The sequence below is a fragment of the Pelmatolapia mariae genome, linkage group LG12 (assembly GCF_036321145.2).
Source record: "Pelmatolapia mariae isolate MD_Pm_ZW linkage group LG12, Pm_UMD_F_2, whole genome shotgun sequence".
In the NCBI taxonomy this organism is placed as follows: domain Eukaryota; kingdom Metazoa; phylum Chordata; class Actinopteri; order Cichliformes; family Cichlidae; genus Pelmatolapia; species Pelmatolapia mariae.
Genome location: NC_086237.1, coordinates 17,016,212 through 17,033,938, shown reverse-complemented (window position 1 = coordinate 17,033,938; position 17,727 = coordinate 17,016,212). Strand labels below are relative to the sequence as shown.

The following is a 17,727-nucleotide window of genomic DNA, read 5'->3' as shown; positions in this document are numbered from 1 at the left end:
TTTTAAGTGAGGAGAGGCTGCTGGTACCTCCAAATAAGGAGCGTGTGGCAGAGCTCCCAGATACACCAGGAGGTGAAACCAGCATTACCAGATAGGTGCCACAAACATACATCGGGGTCCTTCTCAGAGTCTTTAGAGGGAGTCCACAGCTAGTATTGACCGCTACAAAAGGATTCAACAAAATATTTTAAAAACCACATCATCCAAATGAATCACAGCATGTATGAACTTTGGATATTTATAGTTTCTCTACCATTACCAGACTGCTCCTCTTTGACAGTGTTGGTGATTGCAGAGCCTGTGAGAGCAGCCAATGTGGCAGAATGGGAGGCCCGGAAGCGTGACATTCGACTTAAGAGAAGTTCATTCAAGCACTTGGAGGACTCGCCTTCTTTGCGAGTAAGGATAACCCTCTCCTGCAGGATGTCTGCGACACACAACCCTGTCTGTGTCTGCACCATGTATAGGAGAGAGAAGACATCAAAGATTTAGTGAAGACACAGACGAAATAAATACTGCTGAGTCTATACTGCAGGGCAAGAGATACTCACCGACAAGTGAAAGACATCCATGAAGACAGAGTGGCCTTTCTGTGTTTTCTCATTGAGGCTGGCTGGGGACCACACCCAGTACAGATAGGTTCCGTCTGAGCAGAGGTGCAGTGTGGTCATGCTGCTGCCCACGGGGAAGTGATGGGCTGGCATGGGCACAATCTGGCACACCTGAAGATAAAAGAGTGAAAATTAGCCTTAGTTATTAGCTATACTTGAATTTTGAGATACCAAATTAAACAGTATCCCTCTGTGTCCTTTGTACCTGCGCTGAATAAAGAGAAACATTCTCCCACTAAGAACTTTATGATCTGTTGAGATTATACATCCCATCTACAGAATTTACAGAATAAGTCCACACACATCTTAGAATAGAGTAATGAAAGTAGACAGTACCTGGAGGGTGAATGGGTCAATGACCTGGCACAGCTGATGTGGCTTGGCATCAAAGGATGAGGGACGGTGGAGGAGGCGGCCGCAGCTGAACACAACCCAGCCAGGCTCCAACTCTTCATTTCGACAATACACAAATCCCCTATACAAACACACAGCATTGATTTCTTTGGTCTGCATTTGGAGTTTATTCCAAGTCATACTAAAGATGCTCAGGCAGCTCACTAAAACATTTTGTTGGTTTATTGTTTAATTTGTCACTCAACTGTGAGTTTTTGGTCAAATCCTGTAGTTACCACAAATTAAATCAAACCTTACAATCAATAAGAATCCAGAAATGTACGGTATGTGTTCATCGTATAAAAACTGACAGTGTGCCTTTCTTCTTTTTACGCAGTCACTTTGCTTTGTTGACCTTAATGAGAGTAGACTTTGACAAGTTATTGACAGCATATTGTCTAACTGTTGGGAAGCTACTTGTCATACTGAGTGTTGCTGTGAATAGCCACAGTAAGAAGAGAAAATGTGAGACGAGCAGCATGGGTTGATCAGCGTCAGTACAAATTCCCATCAGGACACGAGCAGCTTACTGCAACTGTCTCTTTTTGCAAGGCTGCACTCAAAGCATCTGTCTTTAACTCTGCTTTAAATCAAATTCTCAAACGGGAATTTTAGCTTTTTAAGGTAATATTTCTGAGACTGATTAAAAAAAAACCCCAAAGATACTTAAAGCATGCAGTTAGCAATACCCTGGCCTGATGCGTGCTACTTCTTTCATACAAGCTGTTTTGCAAACAATAGCTAGAATTACGACCATTTACGTTGCAGTTGAAATCCAAATATCTGTTTTGTAAGGTCACAGTGTGCTTTGACCTTCAGAAGCTGGCTGACCAATAATGCACGTATACCCTCATAATGTCTCTGGACAAATTCTGAGCTCAATAAGCTCTAAAAAACATCATTTGAGGATCTAGCTTTCTGCAAAGTATGCAATTTGCTACAATATCATTAAAAAAATTAAACCAAATAAATCAATAACATGAGAGAATATAACTATATACAATAGGAAATGTTTTTTAAATGTCTAGGAAATAATGCCTTTCAGTGCACAAGTATTTTTAGTGATTTTTTTTTTTTTTTGCTTCATTCTTTCTTCCCTCTGTTCTCTGAATGCTGAAGAGAGAGGAACGGAGGCTAGAAGTAGTGTCACATTACCTCAATGTCCCATGTAAACCAGAGCCAAGCTTGCTGAGTCCTCTCCCAGAGGAGTTAGTGGTATATAGATATAGCCCATCTGTGGCTAGACAGCGTCCCAGGTCAGTGTCTGCAAAACACAGGCACCAATGGAATTCAGTAGGAGGTAAATGACAGAAACATCAAAGACAGCTGAATAACCTGTAGGGGCAGGGATCAACAAAAGAGTGGACAAAACCAGGCAAGAGAATTAGGATGCAAAAAAAGTGGACCAAGTCTTTGTTTTGTAGATTTTTGCAAATTCAGAAATTGTGATGTCTTCAGAGATCTGATAGAAAAAAGACTTAAAATGGACAGATCAATTTAGCTTGAAAAATAAATGCTCAGATTTGCTTTATGGCTCAATAAAATAGATGTACAGTATGCCCTGTTCAGCTTCCATCACACGTCAGATAGTCATCTGTGAGACAGCGAGACATCACTCCACTTCCTCTCTTTTATCCACTTAAGATCTTTAGTTTCAACTCAAGACAAAATGTTTTCTCTACATGTGACATCGAATGAAACCCAAAAAGGAACAATGGTCTTTCCACCCTTGATAATTGCTTGGATTTAAGATGCACTTCAAACAAGTTCAGTGAATAAATAAAACAGGAAGGAAGTATTATGATGGCAAGTGAGACAAGGAGCATCTTTTCCACAACTTACATTCCAGAGAACTAAAAACTTTCAACCACGGCTGCATATTATTTATATCTTTTCATTTTGAGTAACACAAAAACTTTTTCTGAAATTGTTTTCTACCTTTACTCTCTGCTCCTCCAGTAGAATTATCCGGTGTGGGCAGCATGTCCTCAAAACCCCAGGAAACACAGTGTTTTCCCCCCAAGAGGCAGGATGGAGACCCCGGGCCTCCTTCCAGGAGCAAAAGTCTTGAACAGGAGAAATATAATGTAGTTATATAGTTATATATGTAGGGGAAGTTATTAGGCATTGTCTTTCAGTTAAATCAAAACAGTATTCCCTCACCTGTACAGTACGTCTGACACAGGGAGGTGGCCCAGATCAGTTTGTTTCTGCAGCAGGTGAACTGTGTGGATGAAGGTCTTCAGGGATCCCCTAGAAATGAGTTTGGCAGATTATTCAAGAGAGCTCAACGTGAAACAAGTGAAAGCTCATTGTTAATCATTCCTGGAGCTGCAAGAGGAATAATAACTTGGCATGAATTATGGGCAGGATCTGATGTAAATTTAAACAATTTAAAAGAGATTATGCCACACTGAGAAATCTTCTTAGGTTTTACAGATTTTACTCAGTCAAGAATTAATTAGCTTATGGACCACAGTCAGGTGTGTGTGTATTTTAATTCTAAAAACAGTCTATGAAATCAACTAAAACCCAATGCTTGTACCAGAGAAAGGGTTAAGCTATGAAATTATCACTCGTATGTTTATAATAACATTTAATAGTGCTACTGGGAGTATTAAAATCAACAACTAAGACAGAGAGACACCATCAATGCAAGCCTCATGAAAGTGAACCCTGCAATGCCATACTATGTAAACATCTAAACAGCTGATATCAACGTCCTGTGCAGTCCATTTGCTTACATAGCCCTCCTATACAGAGAATTTACTAACCAACTCCAGATGAGGTGGAGGGGGGGAGAGAGGGTGGTTAAAGCTGATAGTCCTTTAATTAGCTTCCACTGCTGGGTGAAAAAGCATCAGGGCTAGATAGTTCCCCACAACAAAGAGCTCTCTGCCTCAACAGAGGCTGAACAAAGAGTGGAGAGTTCTGGTTTCGACAAGTCAAGATCAGCTGTCACCAACAGAAGCTTGAGTTCAAGCACAAATACAAAAACTAAACAAACAAGGATATTCTGCTCATCTGTGCTGAAAAACTAAAAAACAAACAAACAAACCAGATTAAAGATTAGCTTCTTCAGATATATTTTTGTGTGCTTGCTTCTGTTCTTTGCACGCAAGAATACATGAATATGTCTGACAAGTTGAAAGGGTAAGGGTAACGGTGCAATTTACAAGCATTATTTGGGTCCACCTGTCCCCTCAAAGGAAAGGTCACTTTAAATCATAATAAAGTTGCTCTAAGTTATCACATTTAGCCTATGATATAATATTTCTGTGTTTATGTGTGTTGAGGTGAGCAGTTTTTTCTAGGATAACAATGCCTCCACATCAATAGGGCACAAAGGAACACTGCATGAAAGTATGTAAATTATATGAGTCAGAAGTTTTACCAGATCTCAATTCAAATGAACACCTGTGGGAGATTATGAACCAGAATGTAAGACAGAGCTCTCCACTATCCAATCAAAACACCAAACAAGGTAAAGTCTTGATATATTCTCGAAGAGTTCTAGAGAATTAACAAGGCACAATGAAGAGCAAAACAGCTTCATTAAAGCTGTTTTCCTGAACGTTTCTAGACAATACCTGATGTGAGTACATGTAGAACTATCCATTAAAATGTCTTTTACATTTTATCTCGCTTGTACAAACTCTGCGTGAAGTTTACTGAAACTGATGTGGACATATGTGAGAATAGTGCAGGTAAAAATCTGGTAAATTTAAAGTCAATCGCCCTATGTCCTGCTTTCTGCATGCTATTCTCAGGCAGAACCCTCACCTAAACCAAACATCAGTATTTAGAAAGCAGCTGCCACGAATTATCTCCTACACACAAGGGACCCCCTGTGCTGCCTAATGAAGTTAATAACAATGACTGACAGCAAGAAGAAAAAGAAGTATTGTTTTCCAACAGCACTACTATCTTACATCAACAGAGTGTAGTTCTGACTACAAGTTCATGGAGCCAAAAAGTCTGTTCATATCCATAAGCTTAAAATCAAACCAAAATCTCAACTACTTCTTTATCTTACATTACAAATATCAAAGCAAGATTACCACAGTGCGTTGTGTGGTTCTTAAGAAAAAAAGTTACTAATTTAATGTTACTGCCACTTAAGATGAGTATTGTTTTTTCTAGATAGCTTATTTTCACAGGTTTCGCATTTCAATGAGATCTTGTATGTAATCATTCAGTGAATACCATTAGTACAGGACACTGTCTACAAGAAAAAAAAGAATGATCCTAAGAAGGATGCAGGTAGAACAGCAAGGAAGAGCGGATGGTCTCACCTGGCACAGGCAAGTGCCACGAGTGCAGCAGCAGCGTTTTCCCTCTGTCTGTGCGTTTGTAGGATCTGGGGCTGAGTCTGTCCATGCACTGGGCCTGACTCCTGGGCACCATCTTCTAGCCAGGAGCATAGCAGTCCCTCCAGGCCATTGAGGCAGTCAGCGGGCTCTTTACTAAGGCTCAGCGGCTGGCAGTCCCGGAGGCAAGCTAGCAGTACCTCTGCTGTGACACCGCAGAGTGCTGGGTCACTGCGAGTTTGGGACTGTAAAAGGGGAAAGACCAGCAACAGGCCGACACGGGAAGTGAAGGGCGCCTGCTCGGGTTGCTGGAGCAGACCTTGTCTTTTGAGCAAGGCCAAGGTCTCCTCATCAGCCCCTCCAGTCCCTTCTCGCTCCTGCTGCTCCTCCAGGGCCAGCTGCCGCTGCGCCCCCCACAGGCCACGTAGGGCATTGAGACGGTACTCCAGCAGACGGGCATATGCATTGCTCTGATTCCCACAGACAGCACGCAGACGCTCAGCAAGCTCTACCGGATTCTTGGTCTCAAATGTTAGAATCTATAGGGCAGAGGTAGTGGGAGAGAGGAAAAAAAATCAGGTATTAAACTGTTAACTTTTTTCTTGACCATTTTAGAAAACACTAAACAGTGTATTATTTAGAGATGGGAGACAGTCTTTTGTTTCCTGGCAATGCTGGCTACAAACAAACGAAATCTTCCTTATCAGCAGAAATATTTAATCAGAATACAGAAAAGACACTATGGAAGAAAAGAGGAGAGCAGTGAAGAATTTTATTCTTACTGATGTAAATTTAAATAACACAGCTGTGTTAGACACAAGCGGCATTCAAATTTTACTGGCGAAAAACTAAGAATTATTTGCAAAAACAGCAAGATGTTAAAATCTTTTTCAATTTGGCAACTTTATAAAAAATACAATAAGAAAAATCATGTTCTTATGTAAAACACCGCCATTCAAAAGTGGGGTATATACATGACTTATAAAATACGTTTGGTTTATAAGGATCTGATCATAAAGCATTTCCATAGTTAGCTATGAATCATTTCCACAGAAGGAGCTCTTGTTTTTCCAGTTCTTTGGACTACGCAGTAATGGTCAGAGATAGCAAAGCACGTATCCTATCACAAGTGAAACAATGTGCCTCATGTGCACTTAGGCAGCATTTCAGATATTGATTACACATGAATCATGGACTAGAAAAAAATCCATTATAGCATTTAGCAGGCACAATTTGTATTGATTCAATTTCAGAAACGCTGCTTATGTTACAGTAACACCCCATAGCTGGATGCTGGGCCTTCTCCACCTTGCTCTGCAAAAACTGCTGCAAGTGGATAAAAATAGTCAGCATCACAACACCTACGATAACAGCACTGAATGACCGAGCCAGTCTTAAAACTGGACACAGGCCTTAAATGTGGAGGATCTGAATGTTACCAAGAATAAATAAACAAACAAACTGAGAGCCTAACAATGACGCAAGAATGTCTTCTTATTTTATGTTTTAGTACCATTTAGTGGGACTACCCACTATAAATACCAAGTTCGCATTACTACATATAGCTCATCTATTTTGGCTTTGCTTGATAAAACACAGGTTTTAGCATTTTATGTTAAGGACGAATCACGCTATACATTATGTAACCATACTCTTTTTTTCAATATCAGTGCTCCTAATTCATAATTAATATGGAAGTTGAAGAATTTATTACCATAAAATGTCCAACATCATAAGAAACCCTGCTGTAGGTCATTATGATTGGTTCTTTTACAGTAAAGTAAAGTTTTGCTTCGAAGCTTTACTGAGTCCTCAGTTTAAGCATTCTACTCTTACAAACATTTTCCAAACTGGAATCCTGAGAACTCAGTAGCAAAGAAAGGCCCTGGAGCTGTTGTGTTTCTAACACAGGCACCTCTAGTGTTAAGAACATGGTGTGTGGAACTGTGCTAATAAACTGGTTCTTCCACTATACAGAGACTATTCTGTATTTGAAAAGTTTTGGTGCCTACCAAGGCAGTGCCTACCCAAAAACCAGGTGATCAAGGATAAACTGGTAATGCAGCTATTTGGGACATAGTTTGAACTAACAGAAAACATAAAAGCTGCATGTAAAGATTCATGAGTTTGATTTGGTGGCCTTTCCTCATATAAGCCAAGCCCATTGTGACTGTAATTAAACATGCACAAAAACAACCTGTTTTGTGGCTATTAGTACAAGAATAAGGATTATAACATCATATAAACAAACATTCAGTTTATTGATCTTATTTTTTTTAGATCCAAAAGATTTAAGGAAATTGGAAACATACATTTTAATTAAAATGTTATAGATAGATAGATAGATAGATAGATAGATAGATAGATAGATAGATAGATGTAAAACTGATATTTTGTAAGAATAGTGCAGATTGCAATAATAAATATGTACACTATAAAGCTAAGAAAAACAGCTGCATTAAGGTGTAACACAGAAATATGCTTTAAAGCATCTGTAAGTGAAAGTCTTGAAATGCAGCTGACTGATTGCAAGTATGAACTCTTGTAAAGGTTAAGTTCAGCACACAATTCATAACTTAACTATTCCCACTTTATCATGAAGTTTGCTTGTTTAAAGCGAGTAACCATCACTGTCTGTTAGTCTACTACTCATCAAAGGGCAACTCCGAGCACAAATTAGACCCCAGCTCATGAACATGTGACATGAAGACTGCCGCAAATATTCTCCACGGTCTGGTGGATCCTGCTAGATTCAAAACAAGGCACAGTAGGGAAATATCGAGTATGTAAATATGCGGTGTTAGCTCGTTGTTTCCATCAGCATCACTGTAAAGTTTCTGGTCATCTAACAACATCGATTCCTCCGGTTATGGGATGGGACTTTCAAAATAAAAGTCTTTTTAAAAGCTTAAACATTTGGTAAACAATAAAGTCTGCAAAACATAGCTTGCTTTGTGCTCGGAGAACAAGATTCAGAGCAGGGGAGACGAGAACTGTTTTCCCCTGCGTTTGACAATGACCATAAAAAACACTTCTCAATGAAAGAGTAGCTATGTCACCTTTACGTAGACTAAATCTGTTTACTATGCACTAAATAAGCCAAGATCTAGTCAGGAAAAATAAAGGCATACATACATGTGTTTAAGTGAAAAAAAGTAGGAGCTGTGTAGGTTGATACCTGAAGTTCACCTCTAATTGACATATTAGCTCAACACTGAGTACAATATTAAGTGCCAAATCAATATGACTTCCACGTTAATATACTAGAAGAAAGACACTACGTAACATTAGAGATTTTAAAAATGAAATTTGCCATGTTTGTAATAGGACTAAGTTATATTTTGAAGGAAGGGGCAGGAAATGAGTTGACAAGGCTCTCGGTTACCCTGATGGTAAATTTAGCAGGACAGGAAACTTGCAAACGTCTGCGCTACCGTTATTACGGAGGGTGTGTTGCAGGTGACAGTCAAAACTAATTCTTACATTAAATAAACAAAAAGACACACTGATCTCAACGATATATACAAATGTTCCTGTATACAGCTCTTTATGTATGTTTGTGTGTGTGTCTCTCTGTGTGAGAGAAACTGAGCAGGAAAAAAGAGCGATGGCTTTTACCCACCTCTTGCTCGGTGTCCCCCTGCTCCGATACTCCAATTTCACTGGGCAGTTCGGCCAGATCTGTGACCCGAATGAGACCGTCGTGGAGAAAAATGGTCTCCTCCTTCACCGAAAGCCACTGGGACGAATCCACAGCCCCGGAGCCCATCGCTCTCTCCTCCGACAGCGTAGCCAAAGGGGTCGAACATTAAAAATTCAGTGACAGAACGACAGAAACGCCCTAGCTAGCCTGATAGCGACTCACAATAACATACAGCCGTCAGCGCCGAGGTCTTATCTGATGGTAGTGTTTGACAAGGGAGACAAGCTAACTTGACGAGTGCCAGTCAGCGGGCGAGCTGTAGTGGCAGGTGTTCTTTACATTACATGGGTGCTCTGGTCATGCTAACAGCGGCTGCTAGCTGTCTGGCTCAGTTAGCTGAAGCGGAGCTAACTTACCGTACGGTATCGTTATAGCGTTACCGAGCAGAGTGGGCGTGACAGCCGTGCTAAATCCGTTATTGCGTCGCACCGTCTAAACGACAGTCTTTTCAAGACGCAAAGTGAACCTGTAGTACTCTCATTTCACGGCTACAACCCGACTGCAAGCAGCTCTGCTAATGGCCCGGTATCTGTCAGTGCCTGGAGAAGATAATGAGAGTCACCAAGCTGTCAGTGCGACGCCATGTTTCCAAGGCCAACTAACCGCTCCCAGAATGCACCGCGTGCTAGAATAAAAGCTGTCAAAAGTCATTTATTTTGGTATCTAAAACCACATCTTATCACAGCTGTGAAATGACAAAGGCACATTTATTATATAATTTAAAGAGCTTTAAAAAAATTCAATGTATTATTATTATTATTATTATTATTAGTGCCATCTGCCTCTATCACACCCTAACCCTAACATCCTCCTCTGTCACACCAACCTTTTGAATGTGCTCTTTCACTACATCCATGAACTTTCTCTGTGGTCTTCCTGTTTTCCTCCTGCCTGGCTGGAGACAACAAACTTTGTCCAGTATAGCTGCTAGCCCTCCTCTGCACATGTCCAAACCATGTCAGATTTGCCTCTTTGTCTCCAGACCTCCCAATCTAAGCTGTCCCTCTAAGACAGTCTTAACATTTCAGCTCAGCCTTCTTTCTTTTTGTCAGTGCCACTGTTTCCAAACCATACCTCATAGCAGGTCTCACTGCCATCTTGTAAACCTTCCCCTTTACTCTTGCTGCTATCCTTCTGTCACAAACCACCCCTGAACCAGCCTGAACCAGCTCCACTCTCTTCTTGACCCTAGGTATTTAAACTTGTCCACCTTCACTAGCTCCTCGTAGCTTCACTGTTATACCTGACTCCATCTCATTCATAGACATGCATTCTGTCTTGTTTCTACTGACTTTTATTCCTCTAAAGAAAGAGCCAGTGGCTGAATATTCAAGCACTTAATTTTTTTGATTTACAGCTGCTGCATGCGGGAAGGCAAATCAGCTGTTATTCTTTCTAAGGAAGTTGTGAACTTTTAATGCAGACATGACAATAATTAAAATGTTTAAATCTTCCTTTATTGACTCAATGCTTTTCCTTGACTTGCTGGGTTTGTAGCTTTAATCTTTATCTCTTTATTCTAGTTTTTTCCCTCACTGAGTCATACAATACACAGTGCAGACGACAGAGTGAATTTAAAATCAATTCAAAATCAAACAGAAACAATAAAATGATTTAATTATGTTTTCATTCCACAATCCAATCATTTGCAAGTCCACATGCAAACACTAACTTACATTTATAAGAATGTAATTACATTTATAAGGCCATACTTTGCTAGTCGAGGGCCTGACGTCTTAAAATGCTGCAATTTTCCACCATCAGGGAGAAAGAGCAAAGCCTGCATGAAATCTAAAGCTTATAACATTTATTGTTACTGCACATAGCAGCTTATTCTACAGTCATCTGAACCGTGCCATAATATCAGCTCCGCTTTCTAGCCTCAGGCATCGCTTATAAAGGCGAACAGGAATCCCTCTTTTTCTGTCACTGCCTGAAATTCGCACCCCAGCAGAGTCTTTTTCCTCTATCTTCTTAAGCACTTGATGTAGGTCAGAGGCTTTAGTGAAGCCTCTAGAACAGCTAGGGAAAAAAAGACATAAAAATATCAGCAAGAGAACTCAGCACATTAATCTGTTACAGGCAAACTGAGTGAACATATTAGACAAGGGGCTGGTACTGCTTTAACCGAAAAGTGTTAGAGATTAATGCGAATAAGCATATTGGAGCTTAAAACCTTTTTTTGCCGTGGCATTTTTCCTCGTTTGGCAGTGTAAAGCAATGCTGAGAGACAAAATCCAGCATGAGAGAATGCAGAATGCTGGGCCGCTTGAGGCTTTCAATCTGAACAGCCAAGCTGTAAAATTGACAAAAAGGACAAGTGACAAGTTAATTCTTGTATGTAAGGCAATAAGATCACTTGTAGGAAACCAGTTAGACATACAGTAGAGCAAGAAAAATTTCAGAAAGGGAATAATATCATTTATATCTCTCCACGTGTGATCTCAGAGATATAGGTAAAAAAAAAAAACATTTAATTTTTATAGAATAAATAGTGATGAAGAAAAATACTGTAGTCCTACCATGTAGTAGGCAGCAAAGTTCATAATCCAATATAAACATATCAAATATCATATTAAAACCATGAATGTATGCACACTGTGCCTTATTCTAGCAAGAAATGACATACTTCGATCCAGGCATGCTTTTATTGTATTGGCAATGTGTTTGGGATTATCGTCATGATGACAAATGAAGACATTACCAATCAGATGCTTTCCAGATAGTACTGCATGGCAGATCAAATTCTGTCCATACTTTTCGGTGTTTATGATTTCATGAATTAACCTCCATGTGGAAATATGTTGAGTTTTGGCGAAAAGTGCTTTGGTAATCACCTTGTTGGTGTGAAAATGCTTTTTTAGTCCTGTTAAACTGGGTTATCTTTGATGCTTTTCATTAATAGAAATGGGAAAAATGTTTTTCACAAGTGGTCTAAAGATACCACTTAAAATTGATTCTTTGCTAAGTGTTCTGTTATGTGTAGTCACAACACTTGCTCAAAAGTATTCTTTAAGACCATTTAAAAAAAATTAAAAGAAAGTTTGATTCCTTGGCACAAAACAAAAAGAAATAAGCGGTGGCTCAAGACTGTTCCACAGTAGGTATTTTTTGGCTGCTCCCTTGCCACATGATGTCACCCACATTGGGTAGGATTCCCTTCCTGGCGTTGTTTATTTATAAACTAAAAGTTAAACCATAATCTTTTAGTTTATAAATAAACAAATACTTGGTATTGGAAAATATGCATCTTACAGTGTGCCATCCCTCCTGCCATCACAGAAAATGTGGACTCTGATGGAGACAGAGTCACGGTTATTTCCTGTATTGCAACAACAATGCAGTACTTATTTTGGATGGTTTCCTATTTTACCCAATATTATAGTTCCACTAGTCTTTAATGATACCGCTGCTACAGTCATTAGATTATCGGGGTGATTTCGGTTGAATTAATTCACAGCTGTGTAAGGCTCATATTTCCTTAACCTCATTTGACTGTGTCGTAACACTATTTCCAGGGATAAGATTACTGGTGTATTAAATAAAACAATCGTGAATGAAGTAATTCCCAAGCTGTGAAGCTAGGATTACTTTTTAATGTGTTGACATCGTAAATTTTTTTCATGATTATTTATCTGTTCTACAGCCATAAACAGCAGCAGAACAGGGGGCAATCTTATTAAGGGGCAATTTGGTTAAACTCAGTACCTCCTTAAATTTCATGCCTTTATCACCTCCTGCTCCCGCCTGGACCACTGAAATGCTGTCCTAGCTCGTCTGCCTATTTGAGCCATGTTCAGAACTCCCACATCACCCCCACCCTCATGTGCCTCCACTGGCTCCCAGTCAAGTCCTACAGCTCGTAGAAGAAATCCTACTCCTCACCTACGTCCTAGTTTTTAACTTCTGTGTGTAAAGTGACCTTCGGTTTCTTGAAAGGCACAATATAAATCAGATTTATAATTATTATTATTTAATCATTAATAAACCTTTATTAAAAAACACATTGTCCAGTCTTTGATCGGGGCAGCTAACTTCCTTTGTAAAATAGGCCGCCTGAATATAGACACTGAGAATGTTGCATAGGTGTATAACATACAATTATGTGAACATACAACATGCAAAACATAATGCAACACTTATGTCATATAAATAAAATTGTTACCGGCTGGTGCAGTCACAGTGATAGGTGGTCTTTGACTCCATGTTCTGGAGGCCATATTTTTTTTTCAAAGGAGGGATTTTGAATTTACAGTAGTCCAGATGTTTGAGGCTTTCACACAGGAGCTGGCTATCTATAGGAGCAAAAATATATATGTACATATATATTTATGAGTGTACTCAGATTTCTTTACAGAACTGGGTATATTTGCTGGTTACTGATGCTGCTATTTTCTAGTAAAGGTTAGCCCTCTTTTTTGGCATTTGTAATTTGTAGTCAGCAACAATGACGATTAGCATTCTGTCCCATAGGTAACGACAGCTAATAACACAGCTAAGAAGCCTGGTAATTATTAATAGAATAATATCCTAACTTCCTCTTTAAATACATAAATTTCTCTGTTAAGCTACAATCAAACTGCTCATGTGGAAAACTAACTGATATACTAACAAATAAAAATAGCCTTGACAGTCATTTAACTCACTACCTTGCATACTTTCTAACCTCCCCTCTTGAGTATATTTTTGTAATTAATAACTCATTCCCATTAATATTACAATTAAAATTAAATATAATAATTTGGATTGATCCAGAAGAACATGAATGTTTCCAACCAAAGTGACAAATGACTGATTTTAAAAGCATCTAAAATACTAAATTGCATTTCAGATGCTCAAAATTAAAGAAAGAGGAAAATCAATGGCTTAACTTGCAGCTATAGCCCTCTCAGCAGCTGTGTGCACTCACCTGTTATCTTATGCAACATTTTACTTTGTTTAAGGCTTCTCTCCGTATGGGTGCTTTGGGCTGTGGTGCTACCTGTGAGGCCCTGGTTTGAGTTATTCATTAGCAGATAGGCGTGCACCTGCTTTTGTGGCTCATCATCCTTATTAAGCAGGGCTGCTGTCTTTAGTTTTGCTGCAATGGGTGTTGCAAAAGTAGCCGTTATCAAAGTGTTTGATGTGAGAGTATTTGTTGTCTTTTTAATACCCAACGTCTCCAGTGTAGTCACTTTGATTGGTAATCTGTCCGTAGTTGTTTTCATATGAGATTTTGTTTCTCGTTCCAAACAGCTTTTACAGCCTGACTGAAAAGCATCACCCCTCACACGCTTCCTGTGTCCACAGCAGCCGTTTTTCTTGATAACGTCTTTGTGACTTTTGTTGGTTTTGGTCACTGCGGCTGTTGTTTGGTGCGGCTGAAGTTCTGGCATCTGTGTTAAAGGTGATGGTGCTGTAGATGAACTCTGCAGGTCAGAATTTGAGCTGAGCTGTGGTGAATCTCGGCGTCTCAGTGTGGAGTAATCTGACAGGCCCACTCTGATATGCTGGCTTTTTCCATCGCTTTCTTTACTCTGTAAGCTACTTTTAGAAATCTTTAAAAGACCTGTTTCCACTGACAAAGCAGTGGCGTGTGCCTTTGATGTTGGAGGCAACTGTGAAGGTGCTGCTCCATGAGGTCTATGGCGCCTTCTGGATCCTCTTGCTTTTGTCCGTCTGCGGTGGAAAGTGTCTCCTCTGGGTGGGTCTCTGAATCCACACTGATGCAGAGTTTTAGATGACTTTCTGCGAGGGGGGCTTTGAGTTACATGCTGCTCCTCGTTACTTGGTAACTTGTTGGTGTCAGTGTCTTCATATTTTTGCTCAGCATCAGAGGTGTTGTAGGGGAGGGGGCTTTTGAAGACAGCATATGGAGCTTCTTTGGCTACTTTGCACCTATAGAGAGAGAGTACACAGACTTGTTACAACAGAAGAACGTAAAGGAGAACCATTTTCAAAACATGTTAAAAAAAACATTCTGCTCAGCACATTTCTTATCATTTCTTATTTTCTTACTTTACTTAAATAGATCCTAGCTTTTGAGGAAGATAACAATAGTGACACAGTGGAAATTAAAGACCTACTGGTAGAGTTTAAGGCATGTTAATACAAGCTGCAGAAGTGCATCTGCCACTCAGGCTTCCAAAGCAACCATACCAACACTGTTCACAGAACAACCCTTTTTCTATGGTACGGAGCAACTGTTGTGTCTAATAATATGCAGTCAAAGTATCAAGCAACAGTGTCTGTGCTTCTCTTACATCCCCCACCAGTACATCTCAGTGCACCGCCTCTGCTGCTTGAGCTCAAAGCAGGGAATCCGGAGGATGTTGAAGAAGCTGTAGCCTACCATATTAGAAATGCTATCATTCACGTCCAGAAGGCACTGTCGAAACCTTGTTAGAGGCAGAAAAAAGAACGAGGTGAGTCAAAGTTCAAAAAGCAGTCCAGTCAATAAACACACAAATGGCAAGTGTTTCGTCATGTTTGACTATTCCCAAACATTTTATAACCACATCCGTGTGCTTCTTTGGGATGAACACCAAAAAGTACACACAGACTTGTCAAGACTGCATGTGAAGTGCTGTGATTTTACAAAATAAAATCACAGCACATACATAATATGAATAAGGAATGGAATGCCCTCCAAATACAAAGCCGCGGAGCAGCGTGTTCACTCTTGAAATCAGTTTATCTGGAGGGGTGAACGCAGTGATGCATTTATTACCCCTGGATAAACAGTTATATCACATGGCCCCGGGCTCGTCTACTTAAATCGGTTTACGTTTACTGGCACCCTGCCAACATGACACGATAGGAACTTTCCTCCGAGTTTATTAGTTGGAAGTTTAAGAAGGCATTAATACTGATAAATTCAGCCTTTGAGCAAATCTGCCTTTACCTGACTTTCCATGCCAGCCAGGGCAGTATGTGGAGATGTCAGGGGGTGGAAAGTGAATTAGTGGTTGCAGGAGTTTCCCTTGGGGCGATGAATACTTGGAATCCTGCCTCTGTGTTAAAGATGCCCGGTGGGTGTGTTCTGAGGCTCACCTTTGGTCACACTCACAGTGTGAGACGGTGAAGAGGTTGCGGTTGAACACTCCATAATTCACCGTAAAGGCCGGGATGATCTGCAGGCAGTGGTCGTGCTCACGGCAGCATCTGTCTGTACCCTCAAACATCCCTGTGTGCAGGATTTAATCACATATCAAAGGGCACTTTGCTTGGAAGCAAAGCTTTTTTCAAGCAAAAGATCACATACCTGATTTGAAAGAAAAAGCAGCAGACTTCAAAGGCAGTTATTTGAAAATTAAAAATGTATGGGTCACAAGATTAGCAATTAAATTAAAAAAAACCCTCCTGAGCCACATCTTTTTGATGTGACTATCATATAAAAATATCAAGCACCTCCTAATTAGATTTTTGGAATCTAAGTGTATGAGTGATTATTTTGGGGAGAGGGTAAGACAGCCATATAACTGTTTATGGTTAAAAAACAAAAAGAAATCCATTATTCTTATATTGGAATCTAAGGGTGTACATGATAAACCAAGGGCACAATCTGGCCTGAGATTTGACTCAGTATAGGTTTACATAGCAAAGGTTATCGACTATGAGGCCATCTGATGTACTCCTATGTGGGAGTCATACCTGCATACGTGCTGACTAGAGTGTTTGACATAAAATAATGTCTATTTTGTTCTGTCCTATACCATCTCAGTTTAATGATCTCAGCCTAGCTGCCCACATAAAAGTTTCCAGGCTCCAGCACTGTGGAGGTGCCCTGCTGGACAAACTAGGAAATGGCATTATTTCTAAATTACTCCAAGCATTGTTTACTGTATTGTGTTCTGCAAAAGAAACAGGTTTCCCCTTTTGAATAAGGGAGAAGCCAGAAATAGCTTTTATTGGGACATAGTGGTCAGTAATATAAGCCGATGTGAGTTTCAGTTTACTCTCATTTCAATTTAAATCCTTATTATTGCTATCAGTGGAAACACTTTCTGGTATGTTTAGAAAATGACAGGGATATTAGTTATTTTAATTGAGGTGATTTTAGTGACAATCAGCTTGAGAGGTTTGGATTATAAAATGTTATTTCATGAGCCTTTCTGTAAGCACTGCTGGAGATTACAAACACCAGGGAACTGCGACTCACTTGTCTCCTCTTATCGCCAAAGTCCTCGAAATCCTCAAACAGGCCAAATATGTTTTAATCACAAAGTCAGAAAACCAGAATTCAGCAGTCTCACCTAATTCTTCATATCCGTCCGCCGTACTTCCACTGCCGCACCACAACGTGCCCGGGAAGATCCAGGCGCGTTTTCTCCGAGCTTTTCTCTCTGTTTCGTCTGTTCTTGTGCGCCTGGTGAGCTTTGACGCACTGGAAGCTTCGAGGTGAGCGCAGTCGGCTTTCTGCAGCGCCAATAATATGCTACTGACGTTAAACCCATAGCTTACCTCTTGACCACGTGTGTTGCTTGTCTTGCAGAGACTGTGATATCTTTCTGTAATCTGTGGATTGAGGTTTACTGTGCATGTTGCCAGTCTCATATCTTGGGACCAGATGGTGAGGTACAAGGAGCGCACGCCGACTGTGTCTTCGTGCAGAAAGGAAATACGCGTCTGTACGTTACCACGAATCGACGTAAAACAGGAGAGACCCGGTCCGACCATATCTTGTGCTTTTGATAAAATGATTGCTGATAAGAAGTAAAAATACTGAAGT

The 17,727-nt window shown here is 40.1% G+C and overlaps 2 protein-coding genes across 2 annotated transcripts in view; both read right to left on the bottom strand.

Moving 5' to 3' along the window:
• LOC134639508 (probable E3 ubiquitin-protein ligase HECTD4) overlaps positions 1 to 9,606 on the bottom strand; it is a 39,689-nt gene extending 30,083 nt beyond the window's left edge. Inside the window, exons 1-9 of the mRNA XM_063490737.1 lie at positions 8,937 to 9,606; positions 5,300 to 5,853; positions 3,168 to 3,257; positions 2,943 to 3,070; positions 2,160 to 2,268; positions 948 to 1,086; positions 552 to 722; positions 260 to 452; positions 1 to 162 (exon numbers count right to left, since the gene is read on the bottom strand). Of these exons, the coding sequence (XP_063346807.1) occupies positions 1 to 162; positions 260 to 452; positions 552 to 722; positions 948 to 1,086; positions 2,160 to 2,268; positions 2,943 to 3,070; positions 3,168 to 3,257; positions 5,300 to 5,853; positions 8,937 to 9,083 (1,693 nt within the window). The 5' untranslated portion in view covers positions 9,084 to 9,606. The remainder of the gene's footprint in view (positions 163 to 259; positions 453 to 551; positions 723 to 947; positions 1,087 to 2,159; positions 2,269 to 2,942; positions 3,071 to 3,167; positions 3,258 to 5,299; positions 5,854 to 8,936) is intronic.
• An 866-nt stretch (positions 9,607 to 10,472) lies between these two features.
• On the bottom strand, positions 10,473 to 17,410 carry LOC134639421 (group 3 secretory phospholipase A2-like). The gene is made up of 7 exons (XM_063490592.1): positions 17,252 to 17,410; positions 16,050 to 16,182; positions 15,260 to 15,394; positions 13,927 to 14,894; positions 13,183 to 13,312; positions 11,194 to 11,313; positions 10,473 to 11,039 (listed from the first exon to the last, which is right to left on the bottom strand). Exons 2-7 carry the CDS (start codon positions 16,178 to 16,180, stop codon positions 10,859 to 10,861), a joined length of 1,665 nt encoding a protein of 554 aa, XP_063346662.1. The 5' UTR covers positions 16,181 to 16,182; positions 17,252 to 17,410; the 3' UTR covers positions 10,473 to 10,858.
• Between the last annotated feature and the right edge of the window lie 317 nt (positions 17,411 to 17,727).